Below are 22466 nucleotides of genomic sequence, written 5' to 3'. Positions count from 1 at the left end.
AGAGCTTCTGTGGGTGCATGAAGATGTTTCAAAAGAGGTTAAATCCCAGTTTGGGGCATAGATCCAGATAGGCTGAATCAGCCAGGGTTGAAGCAGTGTCTCAAGGACTCCCAGCCACTACATGTACAAATCCACAGGTAGTCACTTCTGACTAAAATCAGCAGGACTCACAGCAAACATGTCTTGATTTGCTCCCTTCATTGCCAGTGACCTGCCCTTCCCACCTCTGTGGAGCTCCTATTGCTGTTGGGGTGTCAGTTTTCTGCAGTCTACTCCTCCATCTACTTGCCAGGTGTCATTCCCACCGGCCTGCCCACTCTGTTACCCAGTATCATGCCCGCTCAGCTTCTCCAGTAATCCTTCTCCATCCATTTTAATGTGTCCTCACCTTCTACCACCTTGATTGAGGCAGTAACATTTTCTACAACAAAGCTTGTATTAAATTATTCCACTATGCAACTACAAAAATGACTGCTGGTATGTTACAGAAGAAGGATCTAGAAATGATAAAAAAAAAAAACAACATTGGACTCAAGCTGGTAAGAATTCAGTGACGTAAATAATTCTCATGGCATCCTACAAAGCATTACTCACAAAATATTAAACTGCTTTTCATCAGCATTTTCAACATCAAAACCAATTTTCAATTGACTAAAATTAGGAATGCTGGGTAGCGAATTTAGAAATCTTTCACTTAAAGGTATCCAAGAAAGATGAGGTATGTAGGGGGAAAAACTTCAAGCAGTTAAAGGCTGTGGTGTAGGAAATTGGACGAGGAAATAACTTATCCTGTGACTTTTTATACTCAAAACTTCTGTGGAAGAGATACTCTGAAAAACATTTGATTTGCTTGTGAAAATGATGGCTTTACAGTTAACAAAGAGGTGTTAAGAAGGCACCACTATTTTCCAACTGTATGGCCTCTCCCGTTGGATTTCTTCCCAGTTCTTGTGTAACCATAAAGTATTCCTTAATGGAAGGTAAAGCTTGTGATGACCAAGAATTGAAAGTATGATAAAATCAAACGAGAGGCAGGGTGGCAAGTATCATGACCTTAGATAAAATATTTGATCTGTTTCCTTGTTAGAAATGAGGCAAATGTAAAAGACTAATGAAAGAATGGTAGAATGTACATGGAGAGAGCAATGTGACATTCAGAGGTGAATATGGGCAGCCTACCCTAAATTCCCTAATACCAGAAATAGGTATTGGTACTTTCATAGTGACTTGACCCAGCTCTTCATCCCTAGAGGTCTTAATGTTCAGGGACTCTGATTGGTAGATTGGGTCGTTTACCTTGGGAATGTATCACTTTTGATTGATAAGATCAACAGACCTTCTCACGGGTAGTTATAAAAAGCTCACTGGACCATAAGTAACCTCGCAAAAAATTTGCTCCTTTAAATCATGCAAAAATCCAGACCAGAAATCACATGACGATACCTTTCTGTGACATACCAATGCTTCTGTATGTATAATTTTGGCAAAGCAATTTCATGTTGTCTGAGATGTCAGGTAATCCAGCCAAGGCGTTAAGTGCCAGTCAAAATCCTATCTGATACTATCCTCTTGCTTTCCATTGAGTAAGTATCAAAGATGATAGCTCCAAGAAATACTTCCACCAAGCGAGCTAAATGAATCTGAAGATGACCTGCTATGAAACCACAGCTGAAGCTTTGTGATACTAGAGTATTATATATAAACTGATTAGGTTGCAGTTCACTGTAATTTCCTATTGAGCTTTATTCTCTATAGAATAAGCCAGACATTGCTGTGAGCTCTAGTTGTACCTCTGTGCTGCAGAACCCTGCAGAATACTCTGTGCTACAGGACACTGTCTTGGTACCATTTATCCAATATTTATGCTGCACTTTACTTTGCCCAGAACTCAATTTTCAAAATATATTAAAAAGTGTCTTTTTTTTAAAGTAGTTTAGTTAACACTAGAGCGATGCCATTTGGGGTAGATAACGGGACAGGACTGTACCTGATCAGAGTTCTATGTTCCAAGCAATCTATAATGCATAAGCCCTGAAATTCTATACATTGTCCTCAGAGTAAGACACCCTTAGCACCAGCGATGGGAAAGCAGTGTGGAGGGCATTTCTTAATTGTTTCTGTGGTTTTCATTTTAGCTGCCTTACTTATTCTGGCTTAGGTGCTGTTTACCAAGCCCCTCCTTGAATCTTAACTCTTGGAAAAGCAGATGTTCTGAGGTGTGGTCCAGAGTCTCCAGATACTGGAACAGAGGATAATGTGGATTTGGTGTTTAATACTTGAGTGTAAAGTTTAATACTTGTGTAAAACATCCTTATTGTGGGAGTGAGCCTACAATCAGTTTTGAGACATGGCATCAAAATGAGGGGCCTAATTGGATTGTGTGTTGCTATAAGGCAGAAACTTGCTGAGAACTGGATGAAGCTCTGGCAGGGATGGTGACCTAAATGTGTACTGGGCAGAGAGCCTTAAATTGCAGCAACAAAACATGGAAGTTTGTTTTGCTTGGTGGGCGAACAGTCTTTGACTTCTTATCCAATGGAGTCCTTGTCTTGGAAGTGGACATCCTTAGAGTGGTTGCCATGACATACCAGTACTACACCAATGAATTAGATTCTGTACTGCATGATATCAGAATGAAACATTGTGGCCACCTTATGCATCAGAAGCATCTAGAACATTGTACACAACAGGGTCCACAAAAGATTCAATTGCACTAACATTTAAGGAGGAGGATAGATCCACCTTGCCTAGTGTACCTCTACTGAGTTCTGATAAGCTGCTTGAAGAATTCCTGACTACCAGCTGTCCTGAGCATTAGGGCATATTAATGTGTAGTTCCCTAGGTTTAAGCTAAAGGGAAATTATGTTAATCTGGTCATGTGGCCTGCTGGTATTGCATCCCAAATAAATTTTCCAACTTGATATCACTGAATTGTGCTGGATAAGTTGCAGAGTGCTAACAGAATAGCCACTTGCATGTGCAGAAGGATGCAGGGGTATGCCCTCAAGCTTTCTTCAATATTTTGCAAGTTCTTCTGCTATTTAACTAAAGCAAGCTATAATAAATGATGTGAGATTTATGACTAGATTAGAAGCCTTAAGTGTGTTGCAGAGTAGGCAACTATCAACCCACGGTATACTTTCATCTTAACTTGACAGCAAATGGATCAAGCTGACAGTCATTCTTAGAGTGGAAGCTATAAATGGTATGTTATTTGAGGATGATAGAGATTCACAAGGCTTAGGGCTGTTACACTAGGTTTTGTGTGACAGACATTGACCAGGTCCTCTAAAATTCATGTACAAGTTGCCAGGAAAATCTTAGCCTGCATTTGGGTCTAGCTTTCTGATTTCAATCTGCTACAGCATCTGATTTCCCAATCCACAAGGCATAGTAAAGGATGAGTGTACCACAGCAATAGATATGCAATGAAAATTTAGGAAGGTGATGAGAGATTGACAATTTTGTTTCTAGGAGTACTTCTGCAATCAACAGTTGAACTATGAAGATACCTAGAAAAGTTGGTCTCGCAAGGCAAAATCTAGAATTCCCATCAAGAAAATGGTAATGGATGCCCTATATGCACCTTAAGAATTTATCTGATAAAAGAAGTATAGACTAGAAAAGCAAATATGCTGTTTGTTGAAACAGTCTTGGGAATCAGCCTCACTTGGCATCGATACTGCACTTAAAAGCCAAGTATCTGGCACTTGTGAAACTTCTGTCCAAAAATTTGAATAGCATAGAGGTTCTAAGTGAACTGGAAGGAACATTGGTGTAACATAGGATTAGCTTCCTGCCATTGTTAATACATTTGCCCTAGCATGTCAGGAGGGTAAAGAGCATCCAACACAGGTAAGAATTCTGGTCTCCCTTGTCAGTCTAGGTTCCTCTGGCTCTTAGTATTCAGATGCTTAATGAACTTACTCCTGAGGCCTAGAGTAAGGGGAGCATGAACATAAAGCTTCAAGGAAGTGATGACTTCATCTTCATCCAGCAGAGAAATAGCTAGTGTACAGATGGTAACACAGCCAGAGGAGTCTAAGATGACTGGCCCTAAGCAAGAATGAGGTGATAACTTGGAAAATCGTAGACTTGGGAAAATGAGATCAGATATGCAAGGGCAGACCAACACCTCAGACATCGCCCCATACTGAGGTTACAATAACCTCCGTGATGCGGTCATTCAGGAAATAGAGCTTGTTGCCAGCTTTGGCACGTGTGGTTATTTTCCATCTGAATGGATTCACGTGGGATGTTCGGCATGTGCAACTGAAGTTTTCAGCTGAGTGCTACAGTTTGGAATATATGATCCTGAATATGCTGATGAAATGTTTAAAGACTGGAGAGGGGTGGGGTTGAAAAGAAAGGCGTTTGAGGGAAACTGAAAAGGAAGTTGGCATCTGTAACAGCAATTGGGCCCAGAAACTTGAATCTGGCCCTGTGGAAGATAAAAGGTCTTGGGTAGACAGAGGTCCAGGCTGAAGTGCAATTGTTGTATGGTCAAATCAGGCAGATGGCGTGTGAAGAACCCCCATCACCCATTATAGGCATCTTAAATGTCTTAAATGGGATTTGCTTCACCTCAATATCACACTTGGGTATCTGCTGGAAATGGAGCAAGGAAACTGGCCAGTAATGATCAATCCTAAGCACTTGTGAGGAACTTGAAGTTCTGTGCTCAAGGTAGACAAAGTGATGTTTTGCTTAAATGTTTGAGCTCATCCCTGTGGGAGATACTTTGAACGCCAGAATTGACAAGGCATGTGAGTTCACCAGACAGCACCGTTATTGGATGGTCTGATTCCCTTAGGCATTGGGTGGTCCTGAGTGTCTCCTCTCCACACAGTTGTCTAGAGCATGTAAGCTGACACTGAGCCCAGAGCTTTGGACAGAGACGGCAGCACCAAGTCATAAGAAATTTCCATCTTGAGCAATGTTGGCCTATTTGAGGCCTCCATGGAAATGGCAGTTTTGATGACTTTGGGAAAAACTTAATAGTGACTAAATACAGTCTTAAAAATATGGGGGTGTATATCTCTGGTTGTAGGCAGTGTTGGGAAGAAAATAAAGAATATTACCTGAAACCAGCTGACCCAAAAGCAAGGTTTTAGCAGAAGACCACAATGGATGGGCAGAAGGGGGCAATAGACTATCGGCTCCTGTTGTCAGAGAGTCTACACTGACAAGTGAATTAAATGTAAAGTATTTGTGAAATTCCTGTGCTTGAATATCATGGTAACTTTCCCAAAAACACGTTTGTAGAGGGAGAGAAAACCACTTTACTCTAGCTCCTCAAAAAGCAGATATGGAGACTGTGGTTGCAGCTTTTCCATGGTGGATTGGTTCTGGTTGGTGTTTGTGACTGTCACATGGTGTGATCTAATATAGCTTCTTTGCACCAAGAAAAATCTAGCCAGTTGGCTGTAGCCTACCTGCCTAAGAGTACTGACCATAACCACAAGGTTTTCCTCCTTGCATGAACACTGTCACACAGAATTAAGGCCATCAGGTGAGTTGCATCTGTCATAGTATTCCTGGGCTGTGTCTGTCCAGAGTGGACCCTTGGACATGCCAGTGGCTTGTACAGCTAAACGAAGCTAAAACCCATTCCTTTGAGACTTTAGACTTCATCATGTGGCTGTCACAGCTTAACTTGCTGTGCTTCACACCTTGCTTAGGCCCTGTGTGCCATTCAGTTTGTGATCATGTATTTAGTAGGTGCATCATTTAACCTTTTGCATCCCTTTAAGATACAATGTGAGGAAACATACTTAGGCACTGCTAAGTAATGTTTTACTTGAAAATATCTGTTCCTGGCCTTGATAATTGCCCTTTCTGTATTCGTGATGTTTTTGAATAATATCAGGCCTCAGCCTATGAGCTTATTTTTCTCATCAACTTGCTTCAGTCTTAAATTTTTCTACCTTGTTTCATCAAATATCATGCTGAGAGAATGCTATATAGAAGTTATTAAAATGAAATGCCATTTACTTTGCCCTAGCAACTCCTTTTTTCAAGGAAACCATTTCCGTTGATTGTACACATGATCCTTCTGACAGAATCAATGTACACAGTACTTCACCAAAAATAGTTCAACATGAAGTAAAGATTTGCTGCACAACATGTAGCGGCCCGTGTTCCAGCGTAGACTTCAGAAATACTTCATGGTGAGAGAGTGGCGCAAACGCGTGGCTCTGCATGAAGGCTGTCCTGAAGGCTGTGCAGACAGTGCACCCCTTCCATGCCACAGGCAAGACCCCCACAATGTGGGCTGAGTTTGACAAATTTTATGAAGACAACAGGCAGCTGGACGATGCCCGTGTCATCCTGGTGAAGGCCATGAAGGTGAACTTCAAGCAGATGGACTACCTGGCAAGCGTGGGGTGCCAGTGTGGGGTGCTGGGGCTGTGGCACGAGAACTAAGAGGAGGCACTGTGGTTTCTAAGGAAGGCCATGGCACTGCCTGCCTGCCCGGCTGACTACTTCAACAGCTCAGAGCCCTTGCAGACACGTGTGTACAAGTCCCTAATCTGTGGCCTATGTTTGCCAACCTGGAGGAGAGCCTTGGCACCACACAGTCCACCAAGGTGGCATATGACTGCATTCTGGACCTGAGAATTGCCATGCCCCTCACCGTTATCCACTATGCCATATGACTGGAGCCACGCAAGTATTTCGAAGACAGCTTCAAGGTCTATGAGTGTGGCATCTTGCTGTTTGAGTGGCCCAACGTGTCTGACATCTGGAGTCCTACCTGGCCAAGGCCATCGCTTGCTTTGGGGGCAGTAACCTGGAGCTGGCCCAGGGCCTCTTTGAACAGGCACTGGATGGCTGCCCTCCCAAATGCTGCAAGACCCTGGACCTGCTATATGCACAGCTGAAGGAGGAGTGGTGCATGGCCCGGCACACCATGGCTGTGTATGAGTGTGCCACCCTTACTGTGGAACCTGCACAGCAGTACAACATATTCCACCTCTACATCCAAAGGGAGGCCAAGCTCTACAGGGTCACGCATACCTGCAGCATCTACCAGAAGACCATCACGGTGCTGTCAGACGAGCATGCCCAGGAGATGTGCCTGCAGTTTGTGGAGATGGAGTGCAAGATTGGGCAGATAGACTGGGCCCGCGCCATCTACAACTTCTGCTCACAGATCTGTGACCCAAGTACAACCAGTGCTTTCTGAACAACATGGAAGGAGTTCAAGGCATGTCACAACAACGAGGACACAATCCACGAGATGCTGTGGGTCCGTCGCAGTGTTCAGGTCAGCTACAACATGCAGGTCAACGTCATGGCCTCCCACATGCTCAAGGTATCAGGCAGTGCTACTGGCGAGGTGTCTGACCTGGCCCTGGGGCAGAATGGCATGGACTACATGGGGCTGCTGGAACAGAGAGCCAAGCAGCTGGTGACCCAGGCTGAGCAAGACCAGCCCCCAAGAGCCCAGAGCAAGATCTTGTTTGTGAGGAGCTATGGTGACTATGAGGAGTTGGTCGAGATGGGCAAGCAGGGCAACCCTGAGGAGATCCAGCTAGGTGAAGATGAAGAGATGGACCTGGAGCCCAGTGAGGTGCCGCTGCAGCAGCAGAGTGTCCCAGTGGCCATGTTCAGGAGGCTGAAGGAAAACTACACCACAAATCTGCGTCGGAGCCAGCAGAGCTGGTTCAAGTACTTGGGTCCCTACTGCCTGGATGGAGTTCCAGTTCCACATTCAACCCAGGCCAGACCTGCCACTTGTGGGCACTTGTGCACTGAATCAGTAGGTGGGGGCGCCCTCCCATCCCTTTCTCTGAAATGAGCCAATGAGTGCTTGTATGAATAAAATAACCTTTTCCAGTGTCACATAGTGACAAACATGCTTACCTTGGATTCAGTTTCTTGGCAGTATTTCTATCTCCAAAATGGGCAGGGCACGGGGCTTGGGTGGAGAGAGCTTCCAGCTGCATGGCAGCTGCTGGAAGTACCAGGTTGGACTTAATGCTTGGGGCACTGGCCATGGCCACTGCTGACATGGCAGTGAGCCAGTCCTGGCCTTTAGGTGGTCTGCACACCAAGTGGCACCAGGGTTGAACTAGGCTTCAATGCCCATTGACATGTGAGAAACTCGATGGGATGTGGGACACACTGGACAAGTCTGCTGTAGGTACTGGCAAGCACGGGAACCAGGGCAGAGGGTTCTGGCTTGGCGGGGGTTATTGCACATTGCTCTGACTAGGCTGTAGCTCCCACTGGTTTGTGTGAAGGCCAAACGTGTGGTGGCCAGGATCAGGCTGGGCACCAAAATCCATTGGTTTGTGTAGAAGGCAGGGCTGGAAATGGAACTGACCCAGCAATTCCAACCAGCAGCATATGTAGCAGCTGACTGGGACAACGATCTGTGCCAGACCCCATACTGGCAAGCACACATAAGAATCTGGTCTGGAATCATCTCAGACAAAGTTTCTCTGGGGTTCACCCCACTCAAACTGAACTTAGAACCATGACCAGGAAGAGATTTGCACATTCCATGGTCTGACTATGGAGTTCATGTGTCCAAGCTGAGGCTCTTCAGTGGCTCAGATGGAGAAGTGGACAGCATGTCCAGGTGCTCATGAAGGATATGGTAGTACATTGGAGCCTACTTAGAATACCTGGTGCCAGAACAGAGGATAGAACTGGATCAATTACCCTAGCCAAGTGTTGGCAGTGAAAATCTGGGCAAGTGGAGGTGCTAAGGTGGACTCTGCCTGCCAGTGAATTCTTTTTTTTTTTTTAAAGACAATTATATTATGTAAAACAGTAGGAGACCTATTCGAAGAAAACTACAAACTACCCAAAAAGAAATTGAACAAGACCTCAAAAGATGGAATAACATCCCGTGCTCCTGGATAGGTAAAATCAGTATCATTATAATGTCTATACTACCAAAAGCAATATATATTTTCAACGCAATTCCAATCAAGTTGCCCAAAACATCCTTCACAGAACTGGACACAATGATTCAAAAGTTCATCTGGAAACACAAAAAACCACGGATAGCTAGAAACATCCTAAAGAACAAGAAGTTAGCAGGGGGAATCACAGTTCCGGATCTCTGGAAATACTATAGAGCAGTGGTTATCAAAACAGCCTGGTACTGGCACAAAGATTGAGAGGAGATCAATGGAACAGAATAGAAACACCACAAGGGAACCCACACAAATACAGCCAAATAATCTTTGACAAAATAACCAACGACAGTCCAAGCAAATGGGAAGGCCTCTTCAGTAAATATTGTTGGGACAACTGGCTGATTGCCTGCAGAAACAAAAAGATAGACCCGCATCTATCGCCATACACTAAAATCCAATCTAAATGGATAAAAGACCTAAACCTACATCCAGAAACCTTCAAACTCATGGAAGAAAATGTAGGAAATACCCTGCAAGACCTAGGAGTAGGTCCTGACTTTCTAAGAAGGACACCAAAAGCAATAGCAGTTGAGAACAGAATAAACAAATGGGACCTCATCAAACTAAGAAGCTTCTGTACAGCAAGGGAAACAATTAGCAAAGTAAAAAAAAAAAAAAAAAAAACGGGCAGGACCAGTCAGGATCCCTTCTTGCCTTACCAGCAGGTACTGTATGCACACTGCAAAGCAGGACACAAAGTAGCATTTCTGTCGTTTCATTATGTTGACTTAAGTAGCATTTCTGTGGTTTCATTATGTTGACTTAAGTGCTGTCAGAAAACCAACCCCAGAGGCTGGCCATGTTTTTCCCAAAGTTACACGAGCATTTCCCTTTAAGCTGATGGCATCATCTTGTTAGAGGCCACACCAAGGTGGCAGTTCTGTTTCTGAGGGACCCAAGGGCCTGCAGCCAGAGCACACAGAGGACAATGGAAAGGGCCAAAAAAGAATTAGGAGACTTCTGCCATTTTAATATTCCTTGGAAGTTTAGTTTTTGCTAGAAAAGGTAGCTTCCTCATCTTTCTGATGGTGACAAGAGGGACTTAAAGGGCGCTTTGAGACCCCTTCCAGTCAGTCACTGGGACTTGGAAGTGGCCAGAATCACCAGGAATCACTGACCATTCTAGAAAGTGGAATCACCCCACGCCACCTGCCGGTGACTCAGCTGCTCTGCACCTGGGTGTGCACCATCTACCCACCTTAGTGAGCCCAGGCTGAGCTCCCATGGGAGTCAGCATTCATTACCTAATCTCTCCACATTGTACTTAGAAAACCAAATATCCTCTTTCATTAATACTAGGACAGTACTGGGTAGTCAAAGGGAGCATGAATGAGATTTGTACAAATGGTACAAACCTCACCACAAATGGTGCTGTTGATAAGTAGGGGAAACATAGCATTGAAGTCTTGAACCCAGTTGAGATTAACTGTGGCTCAGCGAATCCTGTCACCTCAATTTACACCCACATCACAGTGGGTGTTTTTAGACTCTCATTGACTTCAGTGAAAATCGTGTCAGTATATGACATTTTCGTGAATGTGGGGAGTTGTTTTTATGTTAAATGGGCTTCAATGCCCATTGACATGTACGAGAGCTAAATGGGATGTGGGACAGACCAGCAAGCTTTGGAACCAGGGTAGGGGAAGGCCTGGTGGGGATTATGGGGAGTTGTCCCAACTAGGTTTGCGTGAGGACCAAGTATGAAGTGGGTAGGATCAAGCTGGACTACAACACCTGTTGGTTCACGAGGAAGGCAGGGCTGGAAACAACAGACCCAGCAATAGCAACGACCAGCATGTGCAAAACCTGATCGGTGCAATGGACGGTGTTGGACCCTGTACTAGCAAACTCACACAAGAATCAGGTCTGGTATCATCTCAGATGAAATTTCTTTGGAGATCCCTCCAACTGAATTGCTGATCTCAGAACCCCAACCATGAAGAGACTATGTCAGCCAGTGGACTCTGAATAGGTTTCATCACGATTGGAATGGAGAGATTGCCAGCAATCCAGAACTGTTGAACTATCAAAACTGCTTGAGCAGGACCCTCAGAGCATGCCCCACATTGGGGACCTGGCATGGGTGGGAGGGTGGGTGGGGCTTTTCCCTTTGTTTCTCCGCTGACCCCAGATACAGGGAAAAATGATAATATTAGTGTAGAAACAATGGTATTACCCACTTTCACCCTGTAGCCCTTGACCATTGTGACTAAGTAAGATTATTAAACAATAATTTTAAAATATTTTCCTGGATACTTCCAAAAGAGAATTATTTTAAACATTTTAAATCATTCTTATTTGAGATGGAGGCAGATATACAGAGAGAGGCGAGAAAGAGAGGGGGCCGGGGTCCCTCCACGTGCTGGTATCCTCTCCAGATGGCGGTAAGGTCAGAGCTGAGCCAATCAGAAGTCAGGAGCCAGGAACCACTTTCAGTTGTCCCTTGTGGTGCCCATGTAGGATGCTGGCACTGCAGGCTAAGGATTGGCTTGATAAGCCACCGCGTGAGCCCTAAGATGAAATTCTTTCAAGCTGCTTCTAGAAAGGGAGTCTGTACATTGTAACTGATGACAACACATACTGTGAAATCCAGTGCCAGGCAAAAGGTGAAGCAAAATAAAGCATTCTGTCTCTCTGGGCACTGTAATTGTTTCTCAGGGACACCTGTCACACTCCGTCAGTAGGGAGTGACCGCTGGACCTGAATAATTTCCTTTGTGGAAAGCAAGCAAGTCTGTGTGGTCATTTTCACTTTACAGGAGATGGGAGGCAGACCATTTAGACCATGCAAATAAAGCAAATGGAAGGACACAGACCTGGGGCGCAGGAATGGGGCTGGGTTATTCAGCACACTGTGGAGATGAGGTCTATCAGGCTGTGAAATAGTAAATGAGGCAGAGGAATCCAGACCACTGCTGAGATGAAATTGATCAGGATGTCACCCGAACTTACCTGGTGTCTTCGTGTCCCTGTCTGTGACAGCAGTTCTCGGGGTTGAAGTCAGTCAGCTCGGCCCAGAGTTCACCAGGTGTGATGCAGTGGTGGTCTTTGTTCAAGGAATCACCAGAGACAGGCTGGTCAGGAATCTCCCGTACAGTCATCACAAGTTCAAGGTTTATAAAGGCTTTCGGAAAGGGAGGGTAGCAGGGTGGTTTCAGATAATCCCTTCACACAGTCATGACACTGATTGGCTAAAAGGCACGCCTACTCCTGTTGACCTTCCAATCATGTCAGAGGTCACGTTTCATATTCAGGGTTGGAAGTTAAGCCTTAGGGGAGATAAACTCCAGGTCCTGCCTACCAGCTAGCAGGCAGAGAGGCCTGGGGTGTTTCCCCACAGCTGCGCTAACCCTCACTCCACTCTCAGGAGTGTAGACTGCTTTTCTCCCCACACCCACGCTAAGCTGAGTTAGTGCATTTGGAGTGGGATCACATTCTGTCTGTATATGACATGTTGTAACACGGACATTTCAGTGTTGATTCTACTGATCCTGGAACATGGTACATTTCTCCATCTTTTAGTGTGTCTTTAAATGTTGAATAATGATTGGGTCTTCCACACCCTTGTTTGGGTTTTATTCCAATGTATTTAAGGTGGTTCTCCCTGTCTTAAATGGGAATGATCACAGAGCGGCCCACTCTTTCCTCGGGCCTTGATTTTTATTGCGAAGTCTGGATTTGTTGTTTTAAAAATATTTATTTTAGTTGCAATCAGATGTAGAAAAAAAAGCTTTTTTCAGACTTGCTAATTTTTAAAAGATCTATTTTTACTGAATAGTGAGGTTTTGTTACTTTTTGATAGATTTATTTTTATTGCAAAGTCAAGATTTATTTTATTTTTATTGTATTTCAAAATTTTCTAGTTTTAAAAAGATGTATTTTTATTGCAAAGTCAGATACACAAAGAAAGAAAAAGCTTATTAGGGAGTTTGCTCTCTTTTATTATTTTTATGGAAATTTACTATATTTAAATTGGTTTTTATTGCAAAGTCAAGATTTGCTGTTTTAAAGACATTTATTTTCATTTCAATCGCTTATGGAAAAACAAGCTTTTTCAGATTGGTTACTTTTTAAAAGATTTATTTTTATTTCAGTCAAGATTTATTTTATTTTTCTTGTATTTCATAATTTTTTTATTTTTTAAAAGATGGATTTTTATTGCAAAGTCAGAAAAAAGCTCATTTTCAAGTTTATTATGTTTTAAAAGAGTTATTTTCTTTTTTCAAAGTTTGATCTTTTTGAAAAGTTTTGTTGGATGGGAAGTGGAGCCGCCACCGGGATTCGAACCCGCAACACTTACTTTTTGGTTGAGGACTTGTGCCGCGAGGCTGCCATGCCAGACCCACTTTTAAATTATGATTGATTGTTTAAATTATGATTAATTTTAAATTATGAGTATTCTAAATTATTATTTTGTGTTATTTTTTCTTTTTTAATTTTGTGGTTTTAAAATTTTTTTAATTAATTACATTGCATGTGTGACACAGTGTTATAGGTACTGGGATTCCCCCCACCCCTCCCCAATCCCTCTCCCCATGGTGGATTCCTCCACCTTGTTGCATTACCACAGTTCAAATTCAGTTGAGATTCTTTCATTGCAAGCATATACCAAGCATAGAGTCCAGCATCTTATTGTCCAGATAAATTCCACGGCTTGTTGGGGAGACCATCTCTGGTTTGAAGGTAGAGCCGGCAGAGTATCATCTCGGTCCATTAAAAGTCCCAACATAACATCAGCAACAATTTATAACATTGTGGAATTAAATGACATAGTATTGAGTAACCAATATATTAAAAATAAAAAAAGTAAGTTCTTAACCACATCCTGTGAATTCTTCATTGACATTTCAATTTTAGTTTATATACAACCGGGCTCTATACACCTTAAAATGGCTATAGATTACTATTCAGTTGTCTCGTGTGTATTTTCATTATAGTATTTAGTATTTTATAGCGTTGAAACATAATTTTGCCTAATGAGGCTTTTTTTCGGGTAGTCTAGACTGGCTTATAACTCTCACATGTCAACAGTTTAGATGCAGAACAGTTTTAGGAGGGGTGTGCAGAGAAATCTATACCCTAGTGAGGAGTATCTAAGCTTTGTGTCCCACCCAGTGAGTTATAAGTGCATCCCCGCTGACCGTTTCCTGTCTGATTCCAAGCTTTCCTTGTTGTTCTCTATCTATTCTAGATTTTTTATTTGTTTGTTTGCTTGTTTTGAGGAATTTCCGGAGCGACCCTGATGGTCATTGCCAGACAGGGTGGGGACCCAAAGCTGGAACCAAGCGAGGACCAGAGAAAGCTCCCCTCCCTAGTCCCGAAGGAAGTTTACTGTTCTGTTTCTGCAGGCTGCTCAGGGCTCCTGGCTGTTGTTCTGATGCCCCTGGATCCTGTGAGGAAGGATTTGGATTTCTTCCATTCATGTGGTAGATCCAAAAGAGGGTGGATGACCTCAGAGTTCTTGGCCTCTGAAGGCACTCCAATTCCCCGTGGTCTCCTTGGTGGTTGGGATATAGTCCTTGGTTCCCGTACTGATGGTCCTTGGTGAGGATCCTGGAGTCTCCAGGGTCGGGATACAGACTCCTCCTGTCCCCCTGCTCCACTCTTGGGTACCCGCCCCCTGCTCTGTGCATATGACCTCCTGTTAAGAGGTTGTCAGGATCGCTCTTGATTCCCGCTACATGTATGTCTTTGTAGTTTCACTACTGTCTAATGGTGATTCGTGCCTGTTGTCTGAGTTACCAGTTACGATCCTGGTAGGTTATATGTCATGTCTTCTTCACACATTCTAGGGAGATGGAAGTGTTAGAGTGTGGGTAAAATGTTATTGTTGGGCAGTGTGAGGTTCCTTTGTGTAGAGAAAACTGCTACTTTGCCAGGCCAGGAGGCGCCTGGACTTTGAGAGGATTCCACTTTAGTGATAAATCTGTTCTTTGCTGTCCTGCAACTGTGTGAACCCAGGTGCAGGAGAGGCAAGGGCACAATTCTCCGGCCCCAGGAACAGGAGGAAGATAAGGGTGTGAGAATGGGATGAGCCATAAAGATAGTGGGTATGGGAAGGGAACAGGCTCCCTGTGCCTGAAGGCCATAAAAATGAACATGTCTAAGGTTGTTATTTTTGATGTATTTCCCAGCCCAAAAGGGCCCATATAAACTTCTGTCTTGGGCTGTTCAGTCCGACTGCCCAGCTTGGCTGGCCTGTGTGCCCCAAGTGCGGTCTGGCCCCAGCATGCTGCTGCAATAAACTCTGTTTGCTGTTTGCATTACCAGTGAGACTCTTGTCGTTCTCTGGGGGTTGACTAGCTCACACCCTGACGTCCGGGGGCTTTAGCCCGGACTCTAACGCAAGATTTCTCTGCTCTCCCGCCCCATTACAGAATAACATAGGATATTAAAAGTATGTTAGGTTTTACAGTTCGTTGATGTAGATCATATAGCAATCTGACTCACATTTGATTGTTGGTACAATGGTTACTTCACAATATCTTATTGCATGTGAGATGGGCTGTTTGAGGTTGAGGTAATATTACATTTTACAGGTACTGTTTTTCATATTGACATCATTTCATCTTAAATCAAGGCAAACATGTGGTTTCTAACCTTTTGGGATTGGCTCATTTCCTTTAGCATTATGGTTTCCAGTTGGGCCCAATTTTGTGTTATTTTTAAATTATGATTAATTTTGTGTTCATTTTGTATTCTTTTTTAAATGATGATTGATTTTTTAAATATTGTGTTATTTTTAATTATTATTTTTAAAAATTTTGTGTTATCCGGAATGCTCCGGAATGTTCCCCTTATGACCCTGTGGCTCAGAATCCCGTGGTGTTCCGACCTACGACCCTATGGAGACCCCAAGAGCAGGTCTGACCCCAACTGTTTGTCCTTATAATTTAACATGAAATGAGCTCTCTGTTCTGATGTTTAAAGTTTAAATTATAATTTAAAATTTAAATTAGTTGTCTGTTCTTGGGTTTAAAATTTAAATTACATCTTTGTGCTTCTGTTTAAAATTTAAATTATGATTTAAAATTTAAATCAGCTCTTGGTTCTTATAATTTAAAATTTAAATTCCCATTTTAAATTTAAATTAGCTCTTTGTTCTTGGGTTTAAAATTATCAACGGATAGGCTGATTGATCGGCCGGTTGATCGGGGTGATCAATCATTGGAGAGGCTGACAGATCAATGCACAGGTAGACTGATCAATGGACAGATGGATCCATGGGAATGCATCAATTGATCAATGGATGGATAGATATTGATACATAGATTGGTTTATTCATAGATGGATCAATCAATGGATGGATTGATCATTAATGTTGATCTGTTTTAATTTCCTTTCATTAATTGACCTGATTATCAATTTATTGATTTCCTTATCAATTTCTTTATTTCCTTCTGTTCATCAACCTGATGATGGATTTATTTTTTGGTTTATTGGTTTCGTTGCTATTTCCTTCTGTGAATAATTGAGCCGATCATCAATTTATTGATTCTGTTCATTGACCTCATCATAGATTTATTGGATTTATTGATTGGCTTTTCAATTCCCTTGTTTATTTTCCTTCCATTAACTAACTGACCTGATGATCGATTTATTGATGATCTTGTGGATCGATTTCCTTATTGACATCCCTGTGACTCCAGTTGGCCGATCCACAGACGGATCCCTGTGTAATAATCTGTTGATCGCCTCAGGCTCGAACCTCCTTCTGCTGATTGACCCGTCAATTGACCCATAGCTTTGTATTGATCGACCCACCAATCCTGGATGGATGCAATTGATCTGCTTGTTATCTGATTGGCTGCCAACGACTGGCCTGTTCATCGATCTGCTGGCTGGTTTCCAATTGATCTGCTGATTGCTTTTTATCAAGATGTTGGTTGATCTGATGATTTATTTTATTGATCTGATCGATTTTTATCGTTATGTTGATTGATTTTTTACTGATCGACTGACTTATTGATTTTTATTAACATGTTCATTGATTTTGTTGATCTACTGATTGAATTGATTGAATTATTGTTCTGCCGATTTTTATCCAGATGTTGATTGACTTTTTATGTCTGGTTGATTTTTCTGATTCCAGTTCCTTCTATGAAGCAGCCTGTTCAGCTATTTATTGATTGGCTCATTGATGATTCTTAAATTGATTATTGATTATTAACATGTTCATTGATTGAATTGATATTCATTGACGTGCTCATTGATTTTTTATTGATCTGATTTTTATTAATTTGTTGATTGATTTTTATTGATCTGATTGCTTATCAAGGTTGATTTATTTTCCTATTGATCTATTTGAAATTCATTAACATGTTCATTGATTATTTTATTGATCAGATTGATTGATGTTTGTCAATCTGATTGTTTTTTATCAAAATGCTCATTGAGTTTTTTATTGATCTGCTCATTGAATTGATTGATCTGCTGGTTTTTGTTGAACTAATCTTATTAAGATTAATTCTTATTAAGATTAACTAATTCTTATTAAGATGTCGATTGTTTTATTGATCTATTGATTTATTAATACATTGATTAACTTTTTTATTGATCTGATCGGCTTCCTTGAGACTCAACTTCCTTCTGTCAACTGGCGTGTTAAGCTGCTTATGGATCTGCTGATTGATTATCATTAAGATATTGATCAATTTTTTATTGGTCGGCTTATTTATTATGAAGACATCGACTTTTTTTATTGATCGACTCTTTGATCTTTATTCAGATGTTTATTGACTTTTTTATTGCTCTCTCCCGGTGCAGGCGCCCTGTTCAGGCCCCAAGAGCCGCCATCCTTCCTGTCCCCGTCCCCGCCATCGCCCCGCTGGGCCCTTGCACTGCCTGGCCTGTGGCTCCTGTACGTGGCGGCGTCTCTGGCGCTCAGCCTGGCGCTCAGCACATCGTGGCGCGTCTGGGAGCTCCACAGCCATAAGGTGCCTGTCATCTCCTTCGGCCTCTGGGAGGCCGTGTACTGGCTCCGGGTGCCCGTGGGTGTTGCCGCGGGCAACAACTCCATCAATAACATCACGACAGGAAATGAGTCCAGCAGTGTGGACAGCACGGCCATGGAGGCCATGGAGGGCGTTGCCGTGGGCAACATACCTGGTAGTGACATCACAACAGGAAACACATCCCGTGGTGTGGACCGCATGGCACAGGCTCTCACGGCGGCCCCAGCCCCAGCGACTCCGGCCCTGACAACCACAGCCCGGCCTGTCCCCGTGCCTACAACCTACGTGGCCCTGCACTCGCCCCTGGAGCGCTCGGGGTGGACGGTGCCGGCCGAGCTGGCGCTGGGCCGCGAACTGGTGGTGCTGGGCTGCACGCTGCACGCTGCCGGCCTGGCCTTCCACACAGCTGCGCTCGCTGTCGCTTGGGCTGCGCGCCCTCGTCGCCCCGGCGACCACCCACCCCTGAGACAAGATCGGCATACGCTCGGCAACGGCTCATCCCGGCAACAAAATCATCGCCTTGGCAACGGCTCACCCAGGCAACCATATGATCACCTTGGCAACCACTCACCTCAGCAACCACAGGATCCCCTTGGCAACTGTCCTCGGTGTCCCCAAGCCAACGACCCGCCCCGCCACCCCCAGCGCGCCCGGCCCCACACGTTCCCGGGCTTCGTGCGCCTGTACCGCGCGCTGGGCGCTGCGTGCGTGGTGGGGGGCGCGGCGTGCGTGGCGAGCGCGGTGACATGGAACGCGCACGCCGACCTGACGGGCCGCACGACGCTGCGCCCACCGCCCGGCTTCCCCGCGTGTCTCCCCCCAGCCTGTCCGCTGCGCCACGTGCGCTTCACCCATGTCCTCCCGCTAGGCCTCGCCGTGGCCACCGCCGACCTCGCTGCCATCGCCGCTATGGTGCTCGCTGACGCACGCCCCACACCGCAACGGCCCCGGCGACCCCACAGCCCGCGGCCGAGCCAGGCGTGAACGGGATTCTGGGACTCAGGGCCTGTTCTCGATCGGTTATCGGCTATTATCAATCAATTATTGGTTATTAATCAATTATCGGCTATTGTCTATCAATTATCGGTCATGGCTGCCTGTTAGCAATAGGTCATTGCTTATTATCAATTCATTATCGGTTATTATAAATCAATTATCCGTTTTATTAAGCAATCATTCGTTTTGTCAATTATTGGTTATTAATAAATTATCAGTTATCAATCAATTAATGGTTGTTGCTGCCTGGTATCAATCAGTTATTGCTTATTATCAGTCAGTTATCAGTTTAATCAATTATTGGTTCTTATCAATCATTTGTATTTATCAATCAATTATTGGTTGTGAATCAGTTATCGGTTATTATCAATTATCAGTTACTGTCGATCAATTGTCGGTTATTATCAATCAATTATTTGTTATTATCAGTCAACTATTGGTTAGTAATCAATTGACAATCTATCGATCAATTATTGGTCATTGCTGCCTGTTATCAATTGTTGATTATTATCAGTCAATGATTGGTTATTGGTTCGTGTCATGACTTTACACTCGGTACATGTTGTCAATCAATTATTGGCTTTGGGGACTCAGTTCCTATTATCAATTAATGGTTTTTGGTTATTGCTTCTCATGATTTTAGACTCAGGATTGTTATGAATCAATTATTGGCTATTGGTTACTGTTATTAATTATTGGTTATTGGTTCTTGTCTGAGGGTTTTAGACTTGGTACCTGTTATCAATCAATTCTCGGTTATTGTTTATTGGTTCTTATGATTTTAGACTCAGAACCTTTTGCCAATTAATTATTGGTTATTATCAATCAAATATCGTTTATTGGTTCTCTTCTCGATTTTGGACTCAGGACCTGTTATCAATCAATTATCCATTATTGGTTATTGCTTCTCCTTAGTATCAATGAATTATTGGTTATTATCAATTATTGGTTATTGAGACTCAGGACCTGTTATCAATCAATTATCCGTTATTGATTTCTGATGGTTATTCGTTATTGCTTCTCATGATTTTGGACTCCGGGCCTATTATCAATCAATCAATTACTGGCTGTAGGTTATCAATCAATTGTGGGTTGTTGATTCTCGGTCGTTCCATACGCATTGATTATTGGTTATTGTTTCTTATCTCACCAAACCTTCTCATCATTTTGGACTCTGGACTCATTGTTGATCAATTATTGGTGACTGATCGCTTGTGAATCACCCAATATTCACGTAATTTTGAACTCTTTATTGATCAATTAGTGGCGACTGATCACTTGTGAATCACCCAATATTCCCATAATTTTCGACTCAACTCTTTATTGATTGGATATAAGTGACTGATCATTAAAATCACCAAACCTTCTCATGATTTTGGACTCTCATTATTGATCTACTATTGGTTCCTTATGATGGGTTGCTGGTTATCATCTACTGATTATTGATTATGGATGATCTTCCTTCTGTCGCCAAGCTCAGTGTTTCTCATAGCTCGATGATCGCTTATTGATGATCAGTTATTGGTTATTGGTTATATGGCATTGATTATGATCTGTGATGGATGATTCATTTGCTTCCTGATCACTTGAATCCTCGGGGCATCGATTGGACCATGACTATTAATGATTATTGGTCCCATCTCTCCCACAATCGAGAGTAAATCAATCCTCGGATATTCCCGATCCCCAAGTCTTTGGGAACCGTGATGGGTCAGTTATTGGCGATTGGTGAGCAGTCATCACTCCTTATCAGTTATTGATCCATTATCAGTTATTGATAATCAGTTCCCGCTGACAGATCACGACAACAAATCACACAATCATGATCATTTCCGATGATCGGTGATGGATCGGTTCTTGGTGATGGATCAGCCCTCATGTCGGACATGTCGATTATTGGTTATTGACAATCAGCTCAGACAATCAATCATGAACAACAATGAATCCCCCCGTGCCGGAGTCCAGCTCCAGCTGAGTTCGGAACTCAAGAAGGGTGTGTGGATGAGGCGTAAAGAGGAAAGAAATGGACCACTACGATTTCATGATCATAACGGACAATGCAGGAAAGCTGTCTGCTTTATTTATACAGAAACATTCAAACTCTGACTCAGACTTTGTACGTCATGGCCAAGTGGGTGTTTCTAAGGATAATTCTGCCATTTGTTTTACCTAAAAACAATACAAGCTCCTGCTATTATTCTACAACTTAATCTTGTATCACAAAGAAAAGGAGAACCTAAAGATCAAGGAAAAAATGAAACCCTAAATATAGGTCCCTTGATTAGCATAAGGTCAATGGGGAAAGCCAAGACAGTACGAATAATAGAATGCCCTTTTGCAAGACATTATTACTGACATTAACCTCCAAGCTCACATTGAGTAAAAAACCCAACTCCATAGTAGCAAACAATGCCTGAATGGATTATAATTCTTCTGCAGGGTGGTCCGGTGTCCATGCAAAGGAAGGTGGAGCTGCATTCAGGTATCTGTAGAAACACCGGTTGGGCCCTGCCATGAGGCAGGAAGTTCCTTGTGGCCCTGCCTGCAATGGAACAATACTCTTCACACCTTCGTGTCCCTCAACATCCCCAACACCCGTGACGATTTCCAACTGACTCTCTGTTATTGATCAGTTATTGGCTGTGGATGAAGCAAAGCATCGTCATTTCTGATCCTCGTTACCTGTGATTTCTGCTGATGGATCGATCATTGGTTATTGATGACTGGTTCTTGGTGATGGATCAGCCCTTACGTCCCTTACATCACTGGGGGATTCGATTATAGGTTAGTGATGATCTGTTCTTGGTGATGGATTGGTCTTCACGTCAGTTTGATCGGTTATCATTTATTGACGATCGGTTCTTGGTGACTGATAGGCCTTTACGTCGGTTTGATCAGTTATCGGTTATTGATCATTGGTTCCAGCCTTTCCCCATTCGATCTGACGCTGCAACAATCGGCAATGATCAATCAAGCTCTGGCCCCGCGTAGCTCATCAAGTCACAATCGGCGAGCAATTGATCTAATGACAGCCAGTGAATTATTGATGATTTCTGACGATCCGCAAAGGACCGACTGCCAAGTATTGATGATGTCAGGCCTGGCTGTCAATGTTATTGATGATTTCTGCTCATCGGTGAAGAACCAATGGCCAATTATCAGTTCTTCAGTATCTGACAGGCTGTGATGGAAGGTTATTGATGAGTTATCAATCCTGGATCACCAACAAATGGCAGCCACCCATCGATTATTTCTAACTCTCACCTTGTCTGATATCAATTGGTTATTGATCCATTATTAGGTGATTATCACCTCTGCTTCTTATCACTTATTGACCCGTTATCGGTTATTGATCTGTTCTAACGTGATTATCAGTTCTTGCTCTTTGTCGGTTATTGATGCATTATTAGATTCGTTATTTATGACTGAGGACCTGGGATTGGCAGTGAGGGGTCAGTTATCAGTTATTGATGATCATTTCTTCCTCCTTATTGGTTATTGATCTGTTACCAGTTATTGATCTGTTACCAGTTATTGATCCATTATTAGGTGATTGATGATTAAATCTTGCTCCTTATCA

General features: G+C 43.1%; 1 protein-coding gene across 1 annotated transcript; it reads left to right on the top strand.

Moving 5' to 3' along the window:
• The first annotated feature begins 6202 nt into the window (after positions 1–6202).
• Positions 6203–21877, top strand: LOC121147325 (pre-mRNA-splicing factor SYF1-like). Its single transcript, XM_040967146.1, is given in 5 exon segments — positions 6203–6530; positions 6533–6751; positions 6754–7650; positions 17703–18802; positions 21671–21877. Coding segments are annotated over 5 exon segments (2751 nt in total).
• The last annotated feature ends 589 nt before the right edge of the window (positions 21878–22466 follow it).

The sequence above is a fragment of the Ochotona curzoniae genome, unplaced genomic scaffold, assembly GCF_017591425.1.
Source record: "Ochotona curzoniae isolate NIBS_2020 unplaced genomic scaffold, NIBS_Ocur_1.0 scaffold_4506, whole genome shotgun sequence".
NCBI lineage: Eukaryota > Metazoa > Chordata > Mammalia > Lagomorpha > Ochotonidae > Ochotona > Ochotona curzoniae.
The sequence above is the reverse complement of the archived record's forward strand: the minus strand, read 5'-3'. Positions and strand labels throughout refer to the sequence as shown.